Source organism: Sceloporus occidentalis, unplaced genomic scaffold, assembly GCF_023333645.1.
Source record: "Sceloporus occidentalis isolate IW3139 unplaced genomic scaffold, rSceOcc1.0.p SCAF_4, whole genome shotgun sequence".
NCBI classification, from domain to species: Eukaryota; Metazoa; Chordata; class Lepidosauria; order Squamata; family Phrynosomatidae; genus Sceloporus; species Sceloporus occidentalis.
Window position 1 is genome coordinate 116,218,572 of NW_028316984.1, and position 21,908 is coordinate 116,240,479.

The 21,908-nt window shown below is 39.2% G+C and overlaps 1 protein-coding gene across 2 annotated transcripts in view; it reads right to left on the bottom strand.

The window, feature by feature from the left end:
- The window catches only part of LUZP2 (leucine zipper protein 2), a 508,047-nt gene that overhangs the window by 254,021 nt on the left and 232,118 nt on the right, over positions 1–21,908 (bottom strand). For both annotated transcript variants that reach the window (XM_089521342.1, XM_089521340.1), the window contains exon 4: positions 16,903–16,984. In XM_089521342.1, the coding sequence (XP_089377468.1) occupies positions 16,903–16,984 (82 nt within the window). The remainder of the gene's footprint in view (positions 1–16,902; positions 16,985–21,908) is intronic.

Below are 21,908 nucleotides of genomic sequence, written 5' to 3' on the forward strand. Positions count from 1 at the left end.
ATTTAAGGCACTTTATAAATAAAGCTAATAATAATAATAATAATAATAATAATAATAATAATAATTTTGGTATATTGTGATGCCATTTGAGTGTCCATGACAGTACCATTAACTTGAAAGTATATGTTATAACCAAAGGTGAAGTAATTGTGTATGAGAACAAACTGGCACACCTTGCTGGGTAGGTTTGAAAATTTCCCATCTGGAAAGATGTTCCTGATGGCTTGTAGTCCATCCTTGTGTGGGATATTGGTGTACAAGGATTCCACATCCACAGTGGCTAGGATGGTGTTTCCTGGAAGGTTGTGGATGGTTTGTATTTTGTGTAGGAAGTCTGTGAAGCTAAGCATGTTTGGGCATAGTGAGTGGTTTGACACTGGCCAACCAGGGTAATCCTTGAATGCTTAGCAGCAGGTGAGAATTATGTATGTATATATATATATATATATATATATATATATATATAATCTTATACAAATTCTCAAACCTCTGAATAAACATAGTGAAGGAAACTTGAGGGTTGTTGTTTTTTAAAAAAAGACTGCGAGAGAAAGCAAAACTGGTACATTGGTCCATCAGACAGGGTGCTTGGAACACCTATTGCCTAAAAGTTTTGCTTAGACTATGTCACCGTGTGTGGTGCTGAATTAGGGCTGTCACCTCAATTCTTCCAGATGGACCCCCCTCTTTAACATGTTAGCTAGGTGCAACATATATTATCCACATTGAGAACAGCAGTACCAGTGAGGATGGTTAAGAATTTCATTTATTTCTTATTTTGGAAAGAACCTGGCATGTTTTTTTTTTTTCATAAACTGAATAGGAAGAATTTGAGGTCTAATGAATTAAAACTTGTAATAAATGCAATGCATAAATGAATGCAATGAACTTGACAAACTTACACATATTGGCTTGACTTTCATGAAAGAAAGAAATAACAATAAAAACAAACAAGCAACAGATAAGTAAAAAAAACCACCCAGCATCCTTTTTAAAAAAAAGCATTGGTGATTGCTGGGGTTTGCATGAGGCTCCTTTTGAAGAACATCTAGAAAATTCAACTGTTCCAGGATTTGGCTGCCAGTGGTTTGACTGAAGTCCAATTAAATTACCCTCATGCACTTTCAAATTAAATTAACCTAATCTTGGATCAACTCGTCTAGTCACCAGTTAACTTCTGGGCTCAGTTTGAGTTGCTGGCTTTGATGTTCAAAATTTTAAATAATATGGAACAAGGATGCCTCAGGAATCAAATTTCTTTCCCTGTCACATGAACCTTAGAACAATGGGTCACTACCAGTGTCCTCCTATAACAAAAAAGTCATTTTGTACAAAGAAAATGTGGATGATGCTATACACATAATGCATACATTTCTGATGTATTAGTTGAGCACACCTCAAAGTCAATTATAATAGTTTATTTCACAGGCCCCTGAAACGGATCTGGCGTATTACGAAAGGGGGGAGGAGGAGGATGGGAATGGAAGGCAGCATAGGATGCAGTTTATAGCACAGAAGAACACCACCACAGGCGGCGGAAGTTCCCATTTCATTCTGGATGTGTGCCCCAGGAGGCAATTTTCAGGAACGCTTCTAAACAGTTCCTGAAAGTCGCCTCCTGGGGGATGCATCCGCAACAGAATGGGAACTTCTGGCACTGGTGTTCTCCTGTGCATTAAACTGCATCCTATGCCACCTTGCGTTCCCATTCTGCCCCCTTTTGTTATGCACCAGGCCCATTCCAGGGGTCTGTGCAATAAACTCCATACTATTACAGCTATAAAAAAATGCTGTTGTGCAGAGTTAGACAATTGCCACAGGTTGGCAATTCTTGGTGTTAAGGAGCAGCTTTCATGCCATGTCTCTTCCTCATGAGTTTCCTATTACTCACCTTTGTCACACAACAGAGTGGTGTGTGCCACATAGTTTCTCTGATAGATCACTTAAACTGTCCTGCTGCTTTCAGGTATCCACTTTTTTATTTAATATCCCAGCTTTCTCCTGGCAAGGAACTCAAGGTGTTGTGAAAGATGCAGTCTCATTGCCAGAAGAGAAATTAGAAAGATTAAGTATGTGGAATGGTAAGGATGGGTGCCATCACTTCAGGCAGCAAAATAGCTGCATTCACCTTACCTAATAGCCCTAAGATATTCACAAACAGCTGTTGTAATTATGGATTTTAGTGAATGCAATTTCATCATATTCACACTGCATGTATACTGCCATAAGTAGCAGTAAGGAACTCTGGTGTGGGTAGGATATCAGAATGCTTACAAAATTATTTTTTTATATATTTGTGAAGATCACTCAGTGAGTTACGATTCTTTTATGCAGTAGCCCAAATGGCTGTCATCAATTTAGATTAATTTAATTTGTTTAACTTAAATCTGATGTCATATATCATGAAATCATTGAATCATAGAGTTGGAAGAGGCCACAAGGCCCATCCAGTCCAACCCCCTGCCATACAGGAAATCACAATCAAACCATGGGGATGTTTAGCCTGGGGAAGAGAAGGTTAAGAGGTGAAATGATAGCCCTGTTTAAATATTTGAAGGGATGTCCTATTGAGGAGGGAGCAAGCTTGTTTTCTGCTGCTCCAGAGAACAGGACCCAAACAGCAAAAGAGATTCCACCTCAACATTATCGAGCACATTTAGCTGGCCTGGATTTGATGTATGGTTTTAATCTGTATTCTGAAATGTTTTTATTGAAGTTTTCTTTATGTATTGCAATTTTTATCCTGTATTTTGTATTTGATATTGCAGTTTTTACCTGTATACCTCTATGATCAACACGGAATAGCGGTTTATAAATAAAACTTATTATTATTATTATTATTATTATTATTATTAGGAGGAACTTCCTGACAGTAAGGGCTGTTCGACAGTGGAACGCACTTCCTCAGAGAGTGGTGGTGTCTCCTTTGAAAGTCTTCAAACAGAGGCTGGATGACCATCTGTTGGGGATGCTTTGATTGAGAGTTCCTGCATAGCAGGGGGGTTGGACTGGATGGCCTTTGTGGTCTCTTCCAACTCTGCTATTCTAGGTTTCTATGTTTCATCCCCGACAAATGGCTATCCAGCCTCTGTTTAAAGATCTCCAAGTAAGGAGACTTCATCACACTCTGAGGGAGTGTGTTCTATTACCGCACCTGTTGGGGCCACACCTGTTGGGGTGTCTGGGAGCATGAAGCCCCATGGACACATTTTTCCAGGCCACAGAGAAGCGGCATTTTGCCGCTTCTCTGTGGCCTGAGAAAGCACCAGGTTGCGGCCTCTGAGCTGCCGGTGAAGCTGCCCTGCCCTGAACCCAGCGCAAAACGGGGCGGCTGTGGACCACCCCTTTTCCACGGTCTATACCACGCCAATATAACCTATGTGAAAAACAACAAACACATTTCTGCAGGTAAAGGGGAAGATTGCAGTTGACTGCAGTGTGTGTGTGTTTGTCTGTACACATGTGCACATATGCACGTGCATGCACGCGCGCACGCGCACACACACACACAGAGATAGCTTGGTTGCTTTAGGAGAAACAAGCCAGTCTAATGAGGACTTAGTATTCAATTGCTGTAAAACAGAGTGGGGGCAATGAAACAAAAAGGGAAGAAGGAATGTCTGGAATCATGATCATCAGCACTCCACGGTGCAACATTATGCTGCAAATTCATCTTGTTTTATTTAATGTCATGACATGTACAATATCTTGTCAATCAAATATGTTTACTGGTACATTTTGGTCAACAGACAAATAATTAGCTAATGAGAAAGCAAGTTATATGTCTAAACAAGAAGGCAGACTTGCAATGGTGAATGTATTACAGGCAGAATATAAAAAAGTGAACTGAATTAGCAAGTAAGTGGATATGGACTTTCTTCTTTCTCCACAAATATGTACTCCATTGTCCAATATGGTGTTGTGGGCTTAACCCAACAACAGGAACCTTGAAGTCATAAGGTAAAAATAACAATTCAAAGTCCCCTAACCAACCACAATTATGTATGTCAGCAATGTACAAAACAAGCTTGCAGTGGCCCATTGGGGAGAGCAACTGTGGAGACAGCACTGTTTGCTAAATGTGTGTGTGTGTGTGTGTGTGTGTGTGTCCCAATTTCCACTCATTCTAAATGAAAAGAAAATATCTTAGCTTGTCTGAAGCTGATATTGGCGAGGTACAGACCGCCCAAAAAGGGCAGTCTGCCCGCGTCTTGTTTTGCTATGCGAGGAAGCTGCAACAGACAAACTGTGCAGCTTTCTCATGAAGCGAAAAGAACCCGCAAAAAGCGGGTTTTTTTGCGGCGCGATTGTGACGCTGCAGTGCGCCAATGGTGCACTCGTGACATCACAATGGTGTCGTGACATGCAGATGCTATGTGTCTGTTGCGTCAAAATGGCGGTGCCCATCTGTACAGGGCACCACCATTTTGACACCCTCATCACGTGCGAGGGGCATCTGGAAGTGCTGCCTCTCGCATGTGACAACGGCGCCCCATTGCACCTGTCTGTCCCGGGCCATGCTTTGGCAGCCTGCTGAGAAATGTCAGAGCCATTCACTGTGCCTTCTGCCTTATCTCAAGTTGGACAATCTATGGTCCGGGGGCTGCACGTTGTCCTCGGCCTCTTGTTCTGTGGCTACCAAAAGTGGAGGATTGACATGTACTTTTTTCCACAACCCAGCTGACCACCTGGTATGATGAGAGACAGAGCACCCAGCTATTTCTGGGTGCATACTCCTCCCCAGAGCCCCCTCAGCATGGGTCTTTCTGATCTTGTCTGAACTCCTCCAGCCACCAGTTCTGGAGGTGGGGATTGCACTGTAATTCTTCAGTAATCTTACTCACTTTAACAAGTATTTGATACAGTAACGGGGGGGGGGGGGGGGGGAATAATTAGATGATCTTTCTAACACAAAACATCTGCTGAATTTCAAGAGTAGTTAAACCACCTTTCAATAAGATTAACAGTGTATCTCAAGAGGATTTTCTGCATCTCTACATTTAATTAAAAAAACAAAAATTTCAGGCTATCATTTAAACATCATGAAATACAGCTCATTATCTAATCCCCCCCCCCCCCATCTTATCCAAGGACGATAGCATTCTGTCTCTAGGAAACAAGCACTCAGCACTACACAAAATGGTGTGTGTCTGTGTTTCTAGCCTTATTATACTTATTATATGGAATGGAGGTTATTTTTCATCTCTTGACCCATATTGTGGCAGGCTTTTGACCTTGAATATTTCAAATTAAATCCTTCCCTGCTGTAAAGTACAGACTACTAACAGATGCTGATGATATAATTTCAGGAGTCAGATAATATTCCGTTATTTAACATGGATGAAAGATGGAAGAAGCCCTGTAGATAATAATTATTTCACTGTTAAAACTTGAAGCTATAAATTTAGCTTCTTGCCTTTAGACTTTTTATGTGTCACACATGGTAAATCATCAGGTACTACGTCTCATACATTGAAAGTATACTTAAAAATAACTGCAGTTGCTCTTGAGTGAATTGCCCAAATCATCATAGTACGTCTCATTTTCCTTTTCTCTTTTGCCCTTGGGATCCTATTGCTATGGGTGCAGGAATGACATATTGTCCACAAAATTGTGACACAAGCCATACTGTTGCTTAAAATTTTATTAACAATTTGATTGCTCTACTGACCATGGCACAAACTTTTACTCAGTCTTCATTTACTTGTGCAAAAATGAGGTGAATTTTAATGGCTTCACAAATAATTATATTGTCCTTCTGTCAAGAGAAAAGGACTTGCACCATATGGAAAATATAAACATACTATCCAACTGTTCTGATTTGGCAGGGATTAATCCTCCCAATTATTCCCCGGTTCTCCAACTTTTTCAGCTGCCTTCTAAATGTTCCACTTTCTCTATCCTCATCCCACTTTCCCTCCTTCTCCTTGGCTTACTTCAATTGCCTCTTTTTGAGTTCACAATGCAGAACTGGCTTGTACTGAATTAATTCAGCAGGGGCAAGGACAGAAGGGGCAGGCTCAGGCAAAATCAAATTGCTACAGTCTTCCCAAGTGTGTATGTACTTCCTCACTTAAGTGTTGCCATCTTGACCACACTCTGATGTTGTCTGGCCACATCTGTCCCAATTTTCACCCATGAAAATGCTAGAGGGCATGTAGGTATCTCCACTGGGTTTTAGCCTTACAACATGTCATCAGATTCCAGTGTCCTAAAGGCTTTGGCCTGTGTGACCTCATTGATTTAAGAATTGTCTCTGACCTGCATCATGATTTTGCTCTACAAATTATTTAGAGAATTATTTAGAGAACCTCAAAATATATTAGGCTAGTTTTCAAAGCTCACAACTTCTTCATCAGGTGGGCATGCTGAAAAAATGCAGGAGAAAGAAAGTACTGGAAGTACGATGTATATGTTTTTACTTTGAGAAGCTGTAGAACTTAGAGACCAGGGTTTGAATCCTGACCCAGCAATTAACACCAATGGGTGACCTTGGGCAATACACACTCCCAGCCTCAGAGGATGGCAATGGCAAAAACCCAGTAAAGAATCTTGCCAAGAAAACCCCATTCGTCTTAGGGTTGTCATAAGTTGAAAATGACTTGAAGGCATACAACAACAACAACAACAACAACTATTGTGGATTGGGTGTCTATAAGGAAGTGTCCCTGTGGGACAAACCTATACATTTCCATGACAATGAGTTGAATGGGAACAAAGAGAATAAGAAGAAGTAGAATAAAGTTTGGTTTTTCCATCTGAATTTTCAAAGCACTCCATTCAGAGAACTTGTTTGTCTCTAACCAGTATGAGCCCCAGTCTCATTCTCTGAGGAGTAACTCCTCTCCAAAACACCATCACTTTCCTTTCTCTGCATGCCTTTTCACCATCTATGCCTGATGAAAAGATAGTGAGATGTATATTGCAACACGACTGTTGCAATATGGAGTTTAACTACCATTATGTTGCATATGGAAAATAACTCTTTACTTTCTTGTTATTCAGATGTTATTAATATATTTACTTCATAGTTTTAAAAACACATCCAAATACTACAATTGCTAGTCTGTGGTACATGCTCTGATGTTGCTTGCCCACATGTATCCCAGGTTTCATTTATGAAATGTTGAAGTGTATGAGGACTCTTCATTTTATGCTGCTGGAGGAAGATTTCTCAGTCTATCCCACAGTTGGGCCAGTGTAGCAATAGCAAGTACATTTCTATACCACTTATCAGTTCACTTAAGCACTCCCTAAGTGGTTTACAACTTTAAGCTAATTTCTCCCGGTGAGCTGGGTACTCATTTTAGTGATCTCAGAAGGATGCCAGCCTGAATCAACTCTGAGCCTGGGCTGCAACTGAACTCACAACCTTTTGTGAGTGAAGGGCTTCAGTATCGGCATTTAACCACTGTGCCACCAGGTGGGTAGCATTCTACCCAGCATATGTGCATGTTGCATCAGCCTTATGTATTTGTATATATTCATATATATAGATATATATCTTGATATATTGATAGCCTGACTTTTCTCTGAAGATCAGAGAAACACAACTTAAAATACAACTTAAAAAATTAAAAGTGTTAGATAATATGAAACAATGATAAAACAATATCAAACAGCAATATCAAACCTACACTCAAACCTACAATGCACCTTTACAATCAAATTTTTGAAAATATATGGAACATACATGTTATACAAAATACATTTAAAAACACATAAACCCACAACTAAAATACAATATATGTGTGTATGTGTATATATATATATATATATATATGGAAATTTTGAGCTCATATACAGATTAAAAGGTCATAATTTAAAATTGACTGGATAGGCCTACCGTAAGAAATATGTCTTTAATGCTGTTTTAGCTGTCATATCTCCTCCAACAGATCATTTAATAGTCTTGGGGCAATAGACAAACAAGTTCTCTGGAAAACCATTGCCAAACTAGTCCTGGCTTTTTGGAGCAAACATTTCCCAGAGGATCTGAGGGTACTGGACACACTGTATGGGAGAAGGTGATCCTGTACCCAAACCATGTAGTGCTTCAAAGGTAATAACTTTGTACTTTGCACACAAATTATTTGGATTATAAAGCTGTCATCATTATGGCCTGATACAGACAGCCAAAATAAAGCTGCTTCGAGTCACTTTGGAGGTATGGTGTTTCAATGATACATGTATCCTAAGAGTCCAGAAGCCACACCAAAGCCATGCTCTAGTCCTAAGGAGTGGAGTGCAGCTTTGGTGCAGCTTCCACACTCTTAGGACACATGCATCATTGAAATACCATACCTCCAAAGTGACTCGAAGCAGCTTTATTTTGGCTGTCTGTATAGGGTCTATGTCTCTAATGTACATCTGATGAGTCAAATTTGTCAGCAACATATTTTACCAAAGAGCAGATGTCTTCAGCCAAAGGCAGGATATGGACAACATTGGGACTCCAAGACAGAGGAATTTCAAAGTGTGGATGCTATAACAAAAACAAAAACCCTTATCTTCCAAATGTTCACATGGTTCCTAACATTTGCCAATGTTGTTCTTAATAACAGGAAACAAAGGAGCATCCATCAGCAGATTTTAGTAACCAGTACAAATCTATAGGAAGAGTTATTTCATCAGGTATTGAAGTCATCACCTTACATTTGGATTGGTAGCATACTGTCAGCCAATGCAATTTTTAAAAGTCCACTATAAGATATGTTTATTTGTGTTTGTGTGTGTGTGTGTGTGTGTGTGTGTGTGTGTGTGAGAGAGAGAGAGAGAGAGAGAGAGAGGGTACCTTATAGCAGGAGGATGGAGCCAGTATTTAAAATGTTTTGGCTGTTATTTAGCTAGACTTTTTAAAATTACAGTGCACTCTTTGTTTACACAGGGGATCCATTCTGGACTCCCCTGTGTAAAACAAATAATGCCTATGCTCGAGCCCCATTTAAATGAATAGGGCTCATGCACACAGCACGACACCCCTTCCTCCCCGTGCTGCTTTCAGAGCACTGTATTGTGAGCCACTTTGGATCCCATTTTGGGAGAAAATCAGGATATAGTTTTTTGTGGGTTTTTTGGGCTATGTGGCCATGTTCTAGAAGAGTTTATTTCTGGCATTTCACCAGCGTCTGTGGCTGGCCTCTCTGAAGATGTCAATTGTCTTACCAATTTCCCTTTCCTGAGAGACACTTGACAACGGAGCTTTTATTTTTTTTCATGATTCAGCATTAGCTGTGCAGAGAGATTTTTATCTAGAGGTAAAGCATTTTCATCATGGTAGTTAAATAGTTAGAATGATAGAGAAAGAGGAAAGGGGAGAGTGTCCTGGCACTACCCTTTTACCATTTAGTTTGCCATATGGTTCTGAATGCCCTCTATGACATTAATGAAAGAATAAGGATGTGATTTAGAGCAGATGGCAATCTATTAACCATAAAAAGCTCTAAGCTAAAACTAAGGTGCTTGAAGAAATTATTTAGGAGCTATAGTTTCAGGAGGACTGTGCTATAGAAGCTTACTCTTGAGGGGCTGGGAAATAATTATTGATTGCTTTTCGGGCTAATTGTGAGTTTGAGCAAGACAGGAGTTTTATATCAACCATTCAGAATATGGTTTATGTTTCTGTAAGAATTAGTATTGGTAATGATGTCTTAGAGATGGCAGATAAAATTCACATCTTGGGTGACTACCTTGATTCATGAATCAAACATCAGTGGTAAAATTGTGAATCAAATGACCAGAAAAATTACAGCTCTTAGTACACCTCACAAATGAATACATTTAGTGCTTAATGCCCTGGTAACTGGAAAGAGGCCAGGACACCCAGTGTTAGATTTGTCCATGCAAAATAAGAACGTCATCAATGAAATTTAGATGGGGAGAACTGCTTTTTCCTGTTGCCCTGGGAACTGCAGACATCTTTGCTATTGGACAGGAGACCCTGGTGTCTCCCATTGCTTAGTGGTGGAAATAATATTCAAAAATACTTGAAAAATATATTAGTTTCTCAAGTGTTGGAAAATCTTAATAAAGAAAATTCTAGACAGAAAAAATATTTTGCTTGGGGTTTATTCAGTATTGAAAAAAGGTTGAGAAAAATGAAACAGTTTTTCATCCTGTAGCTTTGAGAAATTTAGGATTTCTTTCCCCCTCTCTATGACATGAAATTGTGTACCATTTTCATGAAAGCTATGCAACTCACCAGAAAACTACACAATTTTCTGGAGGCTCCACACCTCTATTTAAGAATTGTGCAGCCTTCCATGGAAGCTTTTGATATAGAAAGGGCTGCTTTTAGGCAGCCATGTGTGTGTGTTGTGCATGATTACTTTTTTATGTGGTAAACAGCAACATTGCTTAACAAAAATGTTGTACAAAATCTGTAATGTTGCACAGTAAAGCCAAACAGCTATTAGTTGTGCAACACTGCTGATATTGTGCAAATTTTTGTTGGGCAACATTTTTGTTGTGAGACCTACCTTTTTCAAACATTTAAAACTGCAATGCTGAACAACAAAATAGATATATAACAAAAAATGTTTCACAAAATCAGCGATGTTGTACAACAAAACCAAGTGTGGCTGTAGATTCAGTCCACTTGAGATTCTTTTCCTGGTGCATAACAGCTGGGATACACAACTTGCAAACTGACAAATTGGCAAAGGCTACAATCACAAGGTTGAATGTGTCACCTCATTGTTTGTATAGGGGTACAGTGTGCAACTTAGTTTTGTGTTTTCTACACTTTCCAAGGATACAGTTTTAAAGAAACAACAATGTGAGTTCCCACCCCCACTACTGGGAAGCTGTAGGGTTTTCTGTGCATAGTTAAAAAAAATACTGTGGCTGTAGATTTTGATTTCAAAACTGAGCAGTACTCATTTTAGCGACCTCAGAAGTATGCCAGGGTGAGTCAACCCTACAGCCCCCACCTGGGATTGAACTCAAAACCTTGTGGTTTGTGAGTGACTGGCTGCAGTAGTGGCATTTAACCACTATGCCAACAGGGCTCCTCAGGGAGAGCACATAGTCAGGAACAAATACACTCGCCCAAGTCAAATGGTACATAAAATAGATGGAACACTCCAAATGGGTAGCCAGTATAATCTGTTACTGCTAAAACAATAAAGAAGTTTGTGATACCTTAAAACATTTATAAACAAAACATTATTATAAAAGGATGTGATGAAACTATGAGGTATACAATCACCTGTGCTAATGTGCCTCCATAAGCTATGAAAATACTATTTTCAGGAACAACCTGAATGACTTTGCCTTCCATCTGGACAACATGCAACTTTGCCTTTCCAAGCAAGATGCAGATTAAGGATAATTAGATATTTAATGAGTCACATATTTAAAGGAAATGTGAGAATGGCATGCTAGCTGCTATGATACATATTTTTAGGAAAGCAAGTCCTGAGTATCAGATGACAAGAAATTAGCGCAAATGAAGAGTTTCAAAAGCAAAGTCCTTAGCCAGTCAGTTAGCCAGTCAGGTTCGAGCAACCACAGTAGTCAGTCAGTCCAAAAGTCAAGGGTTCCAACAAATAGAACTGTTAGCCCAAAGCCCAAAGATGCAATCCCGGAAGTCACGTACTAAGAGACTCCACAACAAGGGTGTTTTCACCAGAGTAGTCAGTTAACCTCTGACAAAGGTTCTGGCATTCTTCCTGGGTTTTTATCTCCACCTCTATATGGTGCAGCTGTCAGGAATAAATTCTTCCAGATCATGGTCACATAGCCCAAAAAACTTACAAAGAACTATGGATGCTGGCCATGAAAGCTTTTGACTTCTAATTGTTTGGTGCTTCTTATAAATTCTTTCTCAGTGATGCTGAGCCTCTCTTTTGGACTTTTGTTGGCAGAAGGAAGGCACAGATACCTCTGCCTCCTCCTTCTCCTCAGTGCCCAAACTGGCAGGATCCTCTGCTGCACTGGTGCTGGGTTCCTGCCTGACTTTACTGGCAGCAGTCTCTGCTGGCACAGGCACTGAGGGACTGGAACTAGGCTGAAGGCTGGGTTCCTCTGCTCCCTCCTCCAAATCTTCATAGAATCATAGAGTTGGAAGAGACCACAAGGGCCAACCAGTCCAACTCCCTGCCATGCAGTAACTCTCAGTCAAAGCATACCCGACAGATGACCAGCCAGCCTCTGTTTAAAGACTTCCAAGGAGGGAGACTCCACCACACTCTGAGGGAGTGTGTTCCACTGTTGAACAGCCCTTTCAGGAAATTCCTCCTAATATCAGCTTCTTCACAAGGCATAACATAGCCTTTCTCACACTTCTATACTTACTGGGTTTCATCGTGGAGTCAGGATGGAATATCTAGAGTATTGTCATTTGTCAGGATGGAGAGAGCAATCCTTGGTCCTGATGTTGCTGAACTACAGCTTCTGCCATCCTTGACTCCTGGCTGTGACATATTTTTTATTGATGGAAACCCAACACTTCTAGGCACATGAGTACCCTAGCTGTCTATACAGAGTAACTTCAATGGAGAGTACCATGTCTAGGGTCCCCCAGTATTGACTGTGAGAAACACACAGTTTAAAATGCAACACTGCCATACTTCCATATGCCAGTATTCAAGTAAATGGCTGAGTTCCTCAATTGGAAAAAATAGTGTAAAGGTTCCACAGGCAGAACTATACTATTTCTCTCCTCTCAACCCCCATTCAGAATTAACCAGTTTGTCATTACAGTCTTCTCCCTGACATTCAGTGCCTGGTGGAAAGTAGAAGGGATCAGAGAAGTATCTAGCTAATCCCCATAGCCAGACAAAGACTGCTGATGGGATGTGCTGAGATCTGCCAGGGTCTTCCAAAGATTTTGACAGATGACATAAATGTACTTCATCTGGCTCAAGGGACAGAGGCAGATGTTTCTCCAATCCCTCTTTCATTTCCTACCAGCGAATGAATGGGGAGAGGGGCTTTCACAGCAAAATAGTGAATCTAGGGTAGATCCAGCATGACATAGTGATTTGAACATTGGACTTAGATTCTGGAGACCAGGAACTGAGTCCTCTCTTGGCCATGGAAATCTGCTGGATGACCTTGGGCAAGTCACATTCTCTCAGCCTAAGATGAAGGCAAAGACAAACCACAAGGAAATCTTGCAAAAAAACAAAACAAAACCCTACAATAGGTTCATCATAAAGTCACCATAATTTGGAAATGACTTGAAGACATACAGTGGCAATATTGCACTTAAACTTATTTGTGTCACTAACAGTATGATAGCCTATAAAGAAATCAAACTGAACTTTCTCTTTTTTTAAATTATTGTAATGTTACAAAAATTAATGCATTTTATTATTTCAAATCAGAGAAAGTTTGGTATTCACACTTATGAAACTTGATAATACAACAGCAGCAACATTTTGATGTTGCTCTGCATTTCTAAACAAGGTACATAGTCTCTAGCAAAATAAAAGTAAAAATAAAAGGTAATTTTATTCATCATAAATATGCATTACATATTTTTAATCTATCCTTTTCCACCTCCATTGATGTACAATGAAACATAAAAATGTGATCTCTCTTCTACAGCCAGTGAAAAGTTAGTTGTTTTAGGTGTTCAGAAGAGGTTCAGTTGCTAGGTGTTCAAATATACAAAACATGACAAATGGCATGAAGTTTCTTATGCTTTCCGCAAAGCTCTAGGGGAAAGTATGAAGACTGTTATTTTGTGGAGAAAGAAAATATCATGTTTCTTTATTATTATCCAGCCTTCTATAAATTTTCATTTTTCCCCTTATATATGCTACGGATATTTCTCATTGTGCTTTTTAGTAATTAAATGAATTTTACTGGCATGCTTTGGTATGCATTTAAGATATTTCTGTATCACATGTTTATGAAGGTTGCTGTAGAGGGAAAAAACAAAGGTTTTGTTTCAGTATAAGTACAGAGTTTCTCCATCAAAGTAGCAAGTTAAGACATCTAAAGTAATAGGAGACATCAACTGTGAAAAAATAAATAAATTTTAGAATAGACATTTCTGTGTTTTAGATAAGAATCCAGACATTCTTTCATATTTGTAATGGAAAAATTGTATTTTTTTTTAAAAAAAATGTTAGCAAAATTAACAGAACTATCCATCCAGACAGTGAACTTCAAGTGTCTATCTGTTAAAGTATGGTTTAAATCAACAATATTTGTGCTGAATTAGGTTTGTCAGCCTTACCCCCCTCCTCAAAGATAGTTATCATTTAGCAATAGCATTTACATTTCTATACCGCTTCATACTGAGCAAAGCAGTCTCCAAGCAGTTGACAATCTGTAAGGCAATTGCCCCCAACAAGCTGGGTATTCATTTTATTGACCTATGAAAGGGTGGAAGACTGAGTCAACCTTGGAGTAGAAAGATGATAATTTGGTGTTCTCTCTCTCTCTCTCTCTCTCTCTGTGTGTGTGTGTGTGTATGAATTTGTCAAAACCTTCATATTTGTGGGGGAAAGGACCTTTAAAAAAACACACTAGGACCAAATGAAATATAAAAATTGGTATGTCCCTTATTTATGAAAATAAAATAAAAAGATCCATTCAGGGCAAACACCATTTTAAGAAGACAACTGTGAACTCCTGTTAAGACATATGTGTGAGCTTCCAGCATAGGTTCAAAACATACCCCTCCTCATAAATACTTTTGCTGTTTCTGACACTCTGCATGTATCTACATGGCACAGTTATCTAAGTGCGATATCATTTTAGCTGCCATGGCTCTAGCCAACAGACTCCTGGAATTTATCATTTGGTGATGGAATTAGAATTATTATATTAAACTGAATTAGAATTTAGTAGTCTTCTTGCATATTGGTTATGAAATTGGTTTACAATGTGATCCTACAGGTGGATCCTTAAAAAGCAACATGATGGCCCAAAACAGATGGCCAAAAAAGAACAGCTTCTGGCTACTTCTAAGGCAGGACATGCAGATGACTCATTCCAGCCGGATTGGGTGAAAGCCATGCTGCAGCTGCCTAAGATGGCCCAAACCCGACCACAAAAGGAGTGGGGGGAAAACTCACTCATTGCTGGCAGTCCATTTCAGACCATGGCAGCAGCCAGCCTCATGACCATGGTGCCTGGTCACTGTGGCCCCTTGCTGATTGGGGGCTTGTTTGCAGTTGTAGTGGGCAGAAGCCGCTCCAAACCACCCATTTGCTTGAGCCAAAAGTCACATTAAATGGGGCTTTACTGTTAACTAACGTCCTATTTAATTCAAAGCATTAATTATTATGGATATTCAAGTTGACACAGCTATAGAATGCCCCTCTCGCATAGGCTTTTCTTGGCAGAATTATTAGGAATTTATTCATTGCCTTCATCTTAGGTTGAGAAAGTGTGGAAAGTCCCAGTTCACCCAGAGTCAATTAGGATTCAAACACTTATCACTTAACTTCTGATATGAAGTTGCAATCTTGTGCACACACAGTAAACCCCACTGAACATATTGAGAGTTATTTCTGGGTAAACATGAATAGGAATGCAATGCATATTAGCTGCTGATCAGCTTTTGGGTTCAGTACAAGGTGTTGATTATTACCTTTAAAGTCCTACATGGCTTGGGCCTGAGTTACCTGCGGGAGCACTTCTCCCTACACAATTTGCCCCGCACTCTCACAACAAATGGGAAGAATTGGTTAGAACAACAAATGTCTAGATTAGTAACCACTAACCTGACATCAGGGCTTTATAGGTCATTGCCAGAATTGTGAATTGTGCCCAGAAACAAAATGGTAGCCAGTTAAGATGTTTTAACTAGGGAGTTATATGCTCTCTGTAACTGGCACCCATCAAAATTCTAGCTGCAGCATCTTGGATTCACTGAAGTTGTTGAACAGGCATGTAGAGTATGATGCAATAATAAAAAAAATGTACAGAAATATTCATTTTCTTCCCTGTCAAGGAGTATACTAACTTATTTGTCCTTGCAAACCAGAATAAAAAACCTAAATATCTACATCTCTGAGGGAAGTGTGGCCCACAGGCTGCCTGTGGCTCCAACTTATCTGTGTGCCTCCCCCAAGTCCTCCAGGATACCATATTAAAGCCTGTGACCCAAAAGATTTCGCTTACTCCAAAATAATCAAACCACTAAAAAACTGATCCTTTCCCAAATCTCCATCATGTCACCTTCTGATCACAACAAAGTGTGTCTGTAGTCCAAGGTCTGTGTCAACAAAATACTGGTGCTTGTCTACCCTAGAGTGTAGGATTATAGGCTATGGTTTTTTCCTTCTCCTTTTCTGTGTCTTTGAATTGAATTGGGTCATTTTGAAAGAGAGGAGAACCCCATTTTTAACCATTAAATGCTGAGGCTGCATGGGCCAGAATACTCCGCACGTTTTCTGCCCCCAAATCTTCCTCAACATCCCCCCATTACCTACCACTCTGGAGTGATGCACCAGATGGGTATTCACATGCACATTCTGCTGTGCCACCTGCCATTGCTGCCATCATGAGTCACTCCCTTTGAAGTCAGAAAGAGGCACCCAGCATTGATCATGTCTTGGCACCTCATTCTGACCTCAGATGGCATGACTTGTGGTGGTGGTGGGCAGTATAATGGAACACATTGTAAACAAATGTCTGGTATTGCTCTGGAGTGCTCCAGAACTTCTGGGAAGATCCAGAGCAAAATATGATTTTTTAAAAATGCCTTCAAAGGTGGTATATCATGGGTTCAGTGCTGAACTGGCCATACATCATCTGGACAGTTTGCAACAGAACTGGTGGCTGGGCCCTGCATTGTCCTGACTGATTGCCAGGAGTTTCAGAAAATATACGTAGAACATTCTGCATGGCACATAGGAAAATACAGTTGAGCTACTAAAGCATTTACAAAGGATGGGTCACAGGGAGTAGGAATAAAATAATAATAAAGTTACTCACTGTAGCTTGCTGTTTTTCTGCCTTTTCAGCTGCCTCATTAAGCTGTTTTTGAAAGGCCTCCTGGAGCGACTTCATTTCTTCCCTAGTTCATTAAAGAGAAGAAGAAAATAAAATACAAACCTCACCTCTATTGTCCATTGGGGGGGAAATCTATTGTTTTACTCTCATTTCATGACAAGGCACTTTTAATTACACAGCATAGCCAGTGATTGTCCTTTGTTGAGGTCATTTATTGATAAAGCCACAAATTCCCAGTGCGCATCAGCAACATTCCTGACTAAAAACTCAGAAAGCAGAAATTGGCTCTCTTTTGTAACTGTTGTATTTCCTGCTGTGTGAACTATTGTCAGTTGTACAATTCCTACTGAACAAAATTAGAGAAATAACCACAAGCCAAGACAATACAAACATAGTCAAAGACATATAGTTATGAATGGCACCTGTTTCATTTAATTTGTTAACTCACATTTTGCAAAATCATAGATTTCACCACCATTGCCCAGGTAGAAGCTGTTGTGTTTTTTTATTCTTTGTTTGTTTGTTTTACAGCCAGCTCTCCATAGCCACCAATTCTTCATCCACAGATTTAACCATCCATGCTCTGTGTGTGTGTGTGTGTGTGTGTGTGTGTGTGTGTTTTAAAAAAACTTAATTTTGCCATTTTACTATGCTATTGCATGTAATGGCACTTGAACATCCATAGATTTTGGTACGCATGGGGTTTCTGGAACCAAACCCCAGGGAATACCAAGGGACCACTGTATGAAGGATTGTTAGTTTAAAAGATGATGTGCCAAATTGTTGGGAAATGCCAGTGTTTTAAAATTCTCCTTTTGCTTGGAAAAAACTGGTCTTAAACAGATTTTAGGGTTGTTTGACAATTGAAATCATGCTCTATTAAAGTGCTCTTTAATGATTTTCTATGGAAGAGACACAGTACATTCCAGGCATCTAACAATAGGTGGTAATTCCATTTTGTTAATTTTATTTCATTTCGTTTGGTACAAACTTTGCAAAATTGAACAGTTTATTCAGATATTCAACAAATTCAAAGAAGAACTTTTCACGTAAGGGGTTTATTTTACATGTTTTAAGGATAGTTACATCAGAATTATAAAAAATATTTACAGAATTAACAGATTTAAGGTGTTAATACTTCTAAATGCAGAGAAGAGGAAATGGTCAATAATGTTTAAAAATGAAATCAAGCTCTAAATATGAAATTATTTACCAAATTTTAAACACAAACACAAAGATCTTTGAACTTCCAAATTGTACTAATGATGTAACATTCAAAAAAGCACAAAATCAAGGAACCAAGAACTTGACACTCCCCCCCCCCCCCCCCGTTCTCTGAAATGGTTAAAATTAATGTTTCTGCAGAGAAGCTTTTGTTTTATTTTTGTTTTTTTAATGGTACCAATTTAAGAAAGATGAGCATGTATCTAGTGAAAAAGTCCTTTCCCATTATTATTTGTTTTTTAAAAATATGATTTGATTTCAAACTTAATTTAAGATTTGCCACAACCCCCCGCCCTAGTTTAAAATTCACCTGATTTTAATTTATTCTGAGCAATTGCTGTGACTCTTGAAGAAAGCAAAGTTAAGAAATTCTTTCAATCAGGATTTGGGTGCTTATTAGAAGTCTGACTTTAAATCCTTGTGTATATGGACATATTTGCAAGGCTGAATTCCAGTTGCCCCCTCTTTGATTTTCTGATAGGAAACTCACCTATAACAGCCACATGGCAGTGTGATGCAACACGATTCCCTTCGTAATGGACATAACAGCCCCACACCCTCAGAACAATGGGGAAATGTGTTCTTGAATGCCCAAAGGTAAGACTGGCAGCAACGCACCAAAGAGCTTATTCAGCGACAGCTCCAACTCATACCCTCCTGATTCGCTGTAGAGAAACTAGTCCCTAATAGATTAAGATTATTTATCTGATGCTCCCGACTGCTTTTATATATTGTTTTTTAAATTTTCGATTGTATTATCTGTAACTGATGACATATTATACTATGACATGGGTCATATAGTTTTATTGTGTGTGAACCACTTTGATCTCAAAGAAAAGTGGTATATAAATAAAAGTTTTATTTATTATTATTATTATTATTATTATTATTATTATTATTATTATTGCATTGATAGTGATTGAGCTGGTGAGGTAAAGCCATTGGAAGTAGGGCAGCACATACATTTTATTCACTGCAGTTAGAAGGTTGCTAAATTTCTGGTTCTTGTCGAGAAGAGAGTATCCCAGTCCACTAAAATACTATGTCAAGAAAACGGCCCACCACAATCTAATAATTCAGAGTTTATTTTTTATGAAACATTCATTTGGACAATTTTTTTTAAACAGGAAACAGTGTATTTTGCACAATATCCAGAACGTTTACACAAAACATTTGCTAGCAACCTGTATAGCAGTTATGATACCATACACTGGATGTATAATATTATAACTGCTCGGGATTCACTTTTATGGCCATGACTGACTGAACATGATCTCAAAAATCTACTTTCACAAGTTGCTCATGCCCTGACTGAAGACACTACAGATTGGAATGCTTTGAAATGTCTATGGATCTCTTCATTATCATATAATCTGTCCCAGGAAGGAAGGTGTCTTCTGTTTACCATTCCATTTGCTTCAGAAAATAATGATAATGAAGAGGGGGAAATTTAGGGAAGAAGGAATGTTCAAAGAACCTTTTGATCTGAAACAAAGTCAGGGGTCACAGCCTGGGAAGGAGGGTTTGGAAAGGGGGAATTTTTAGTCCGTTTGGGGAAAACTCAGATTTGACACAGCCAAGACTGTGGTGATCTTCTGTTCAGAAATCCAAAATAATGTTCTAGTTGTCTACACTACCATGCTGTCTTGGTTTCTGAGGTCTATTAAACATGACAATAATATCAACAGAAGAGTCTTGGTCACAGTGAGTTTGGGATATCAGTTGTGGCATGACCATGAGTAATCTCTCTTCATCTGCCTGTTTTCAAGGCACCTTGTAACTGTGAGAGTGCTGTGGACATAATTTCCAAACATGCCAGGCTGGGAACGTAGGTTTGGGGGAAGGCATTGTCAAACATACCTGTGATAACAGAGCTCTACTATGGCCCAAAGCAGATGAGCCAAAAGGACAATGATGGGACCATGCCACCCACAATAGGATTAGCACTAATCAATCAGACATTAGTCCTCTTGTGCAGACCCTCATACCCTGAGGACTGCCATTAGCAACCAACAATACACATGCAAATCACTCCTGCCTTTCCAGATCACACAATATATATATAGCCAAGTCCTTTCCAGGCAAACATTCTCTGAAGATGCCAGCCACAGATGCTGGCGAAACGTCAGGAAGAAACTCTGCTAGAACATGGCCACATAGCTCGAAAAACCCACAAAAAATATAAAAACTAAAATAATGACCAAGGAAAATATTCACAAATTCAATATGGATGCTAAGGACATTGAAACAGACAGTTTTTCCATATTTTGGATCAATCATTGACCAGAATAAAAACTGCAGTCAAGAAATCAGGAGAACATTAGGACTAGGAAGGGCAGCTATGAAAGAACTAGGCAAAATCCTAAAGTGCAAAGATAAGCAACTGAATGTTAAAGTGAAGATTGTTTATGCCATTGCATTTTCCGTTTGCTATGTATGAGTGCTAGACAGTGATGAAAGCTGATAGAAAGAAAATCATTTGAGATGAGGCACTGGGGAATAGTTCTGTGGATACTGTAGACATCTAAAAAGACAAACAAATATGTATAAGAACAACTCAGTTCTGAATTTTTCCTAGAAGCCAAGATGACTAAATTGTGGCTGTCATACTTTGGTCACATCATGAGAATACATGACTCACTAGAAAAGATCATAATACTGGGAAAGATAAAGGGCAGGAGAAAGAGAGGAGGACCACACAACAAATTGACAGATTCAGTCAAAGAGAATACACTCCTAAGTCTGCAGGAACTAAGCAGGGTTATCAAGGAAAGGATGTTTTGGAGATGCCTCATTCACAAGTTTGCCAGTGATCAGAGTCAGCTTGAGGGCAGTTAACAACAACAGTGCTCACACTGAGACAATAAGGGGCAATTCCCACAATATATGATGGGACATTATGAATATGGCTTGGATGGATCTGTGCACTGTTCAGTATGAAAGAATAGGAGTGTGTGAATGTTTCAGTGTCTTCCTGGTTTTACATGCTATAGTTATTGAGGCAGCCTGCAAACAGATTAAGAAAACATGAATTGAGTCTGCTATGGAAACCAGTACCTGACTGCTTATCACTAGGTTGGACAAATCAGTGAAATTTCATTGATCAACTGAAGCAGACTGGTTTGCAAAACCAACTACACAACAGAGACAATAAGAGCATAAACTAGACTTTAAACAGACTGCTGCTTTTCACCAACTTGGTGACTCATTATATTAATATAGACATGCAGCCAAAGAATGACAGGTCCCAGTCTGGGACATACCATTCTGATCAGAGCACTCATGTATTAAACATAAGAACAACTGAAGATACTGACAATTAGGGTTAGTGCATGATTACTGACAGCTAAATAATATATAGCCCTTCACTAGGTAAATTGGACAGGCCTTCTTATTATGTGTTTTGGAAGATTTATCACAGGGTATACAAGATAATGTTTCAGGACTGTGATATTATGTATTTGTCAGGAGGTGTTTGAAGTATTGTTTGATCTATGTTCCTTGGGGGCTGAACACATAATAGATGAAGAACATCTCTTGCATTAATTACAGGCCAGTTTTCAGGCTTTGGCATTTTATCAATATGAATATCTAAAAATATATGTTTCCTTAGGCTCAGTGTGCCCTTAGTCCAAGAAGTCTGGAATTATTAATTGTTATACAGCCTAGAGAGGTGGTTTCCATAGTATTTGCTTGAAGTGTCAGAAGAAAAATCAAGAAAAGAAACAAAGCAAGCTGTTCCCCCAATGCACTGCATGCCTCAT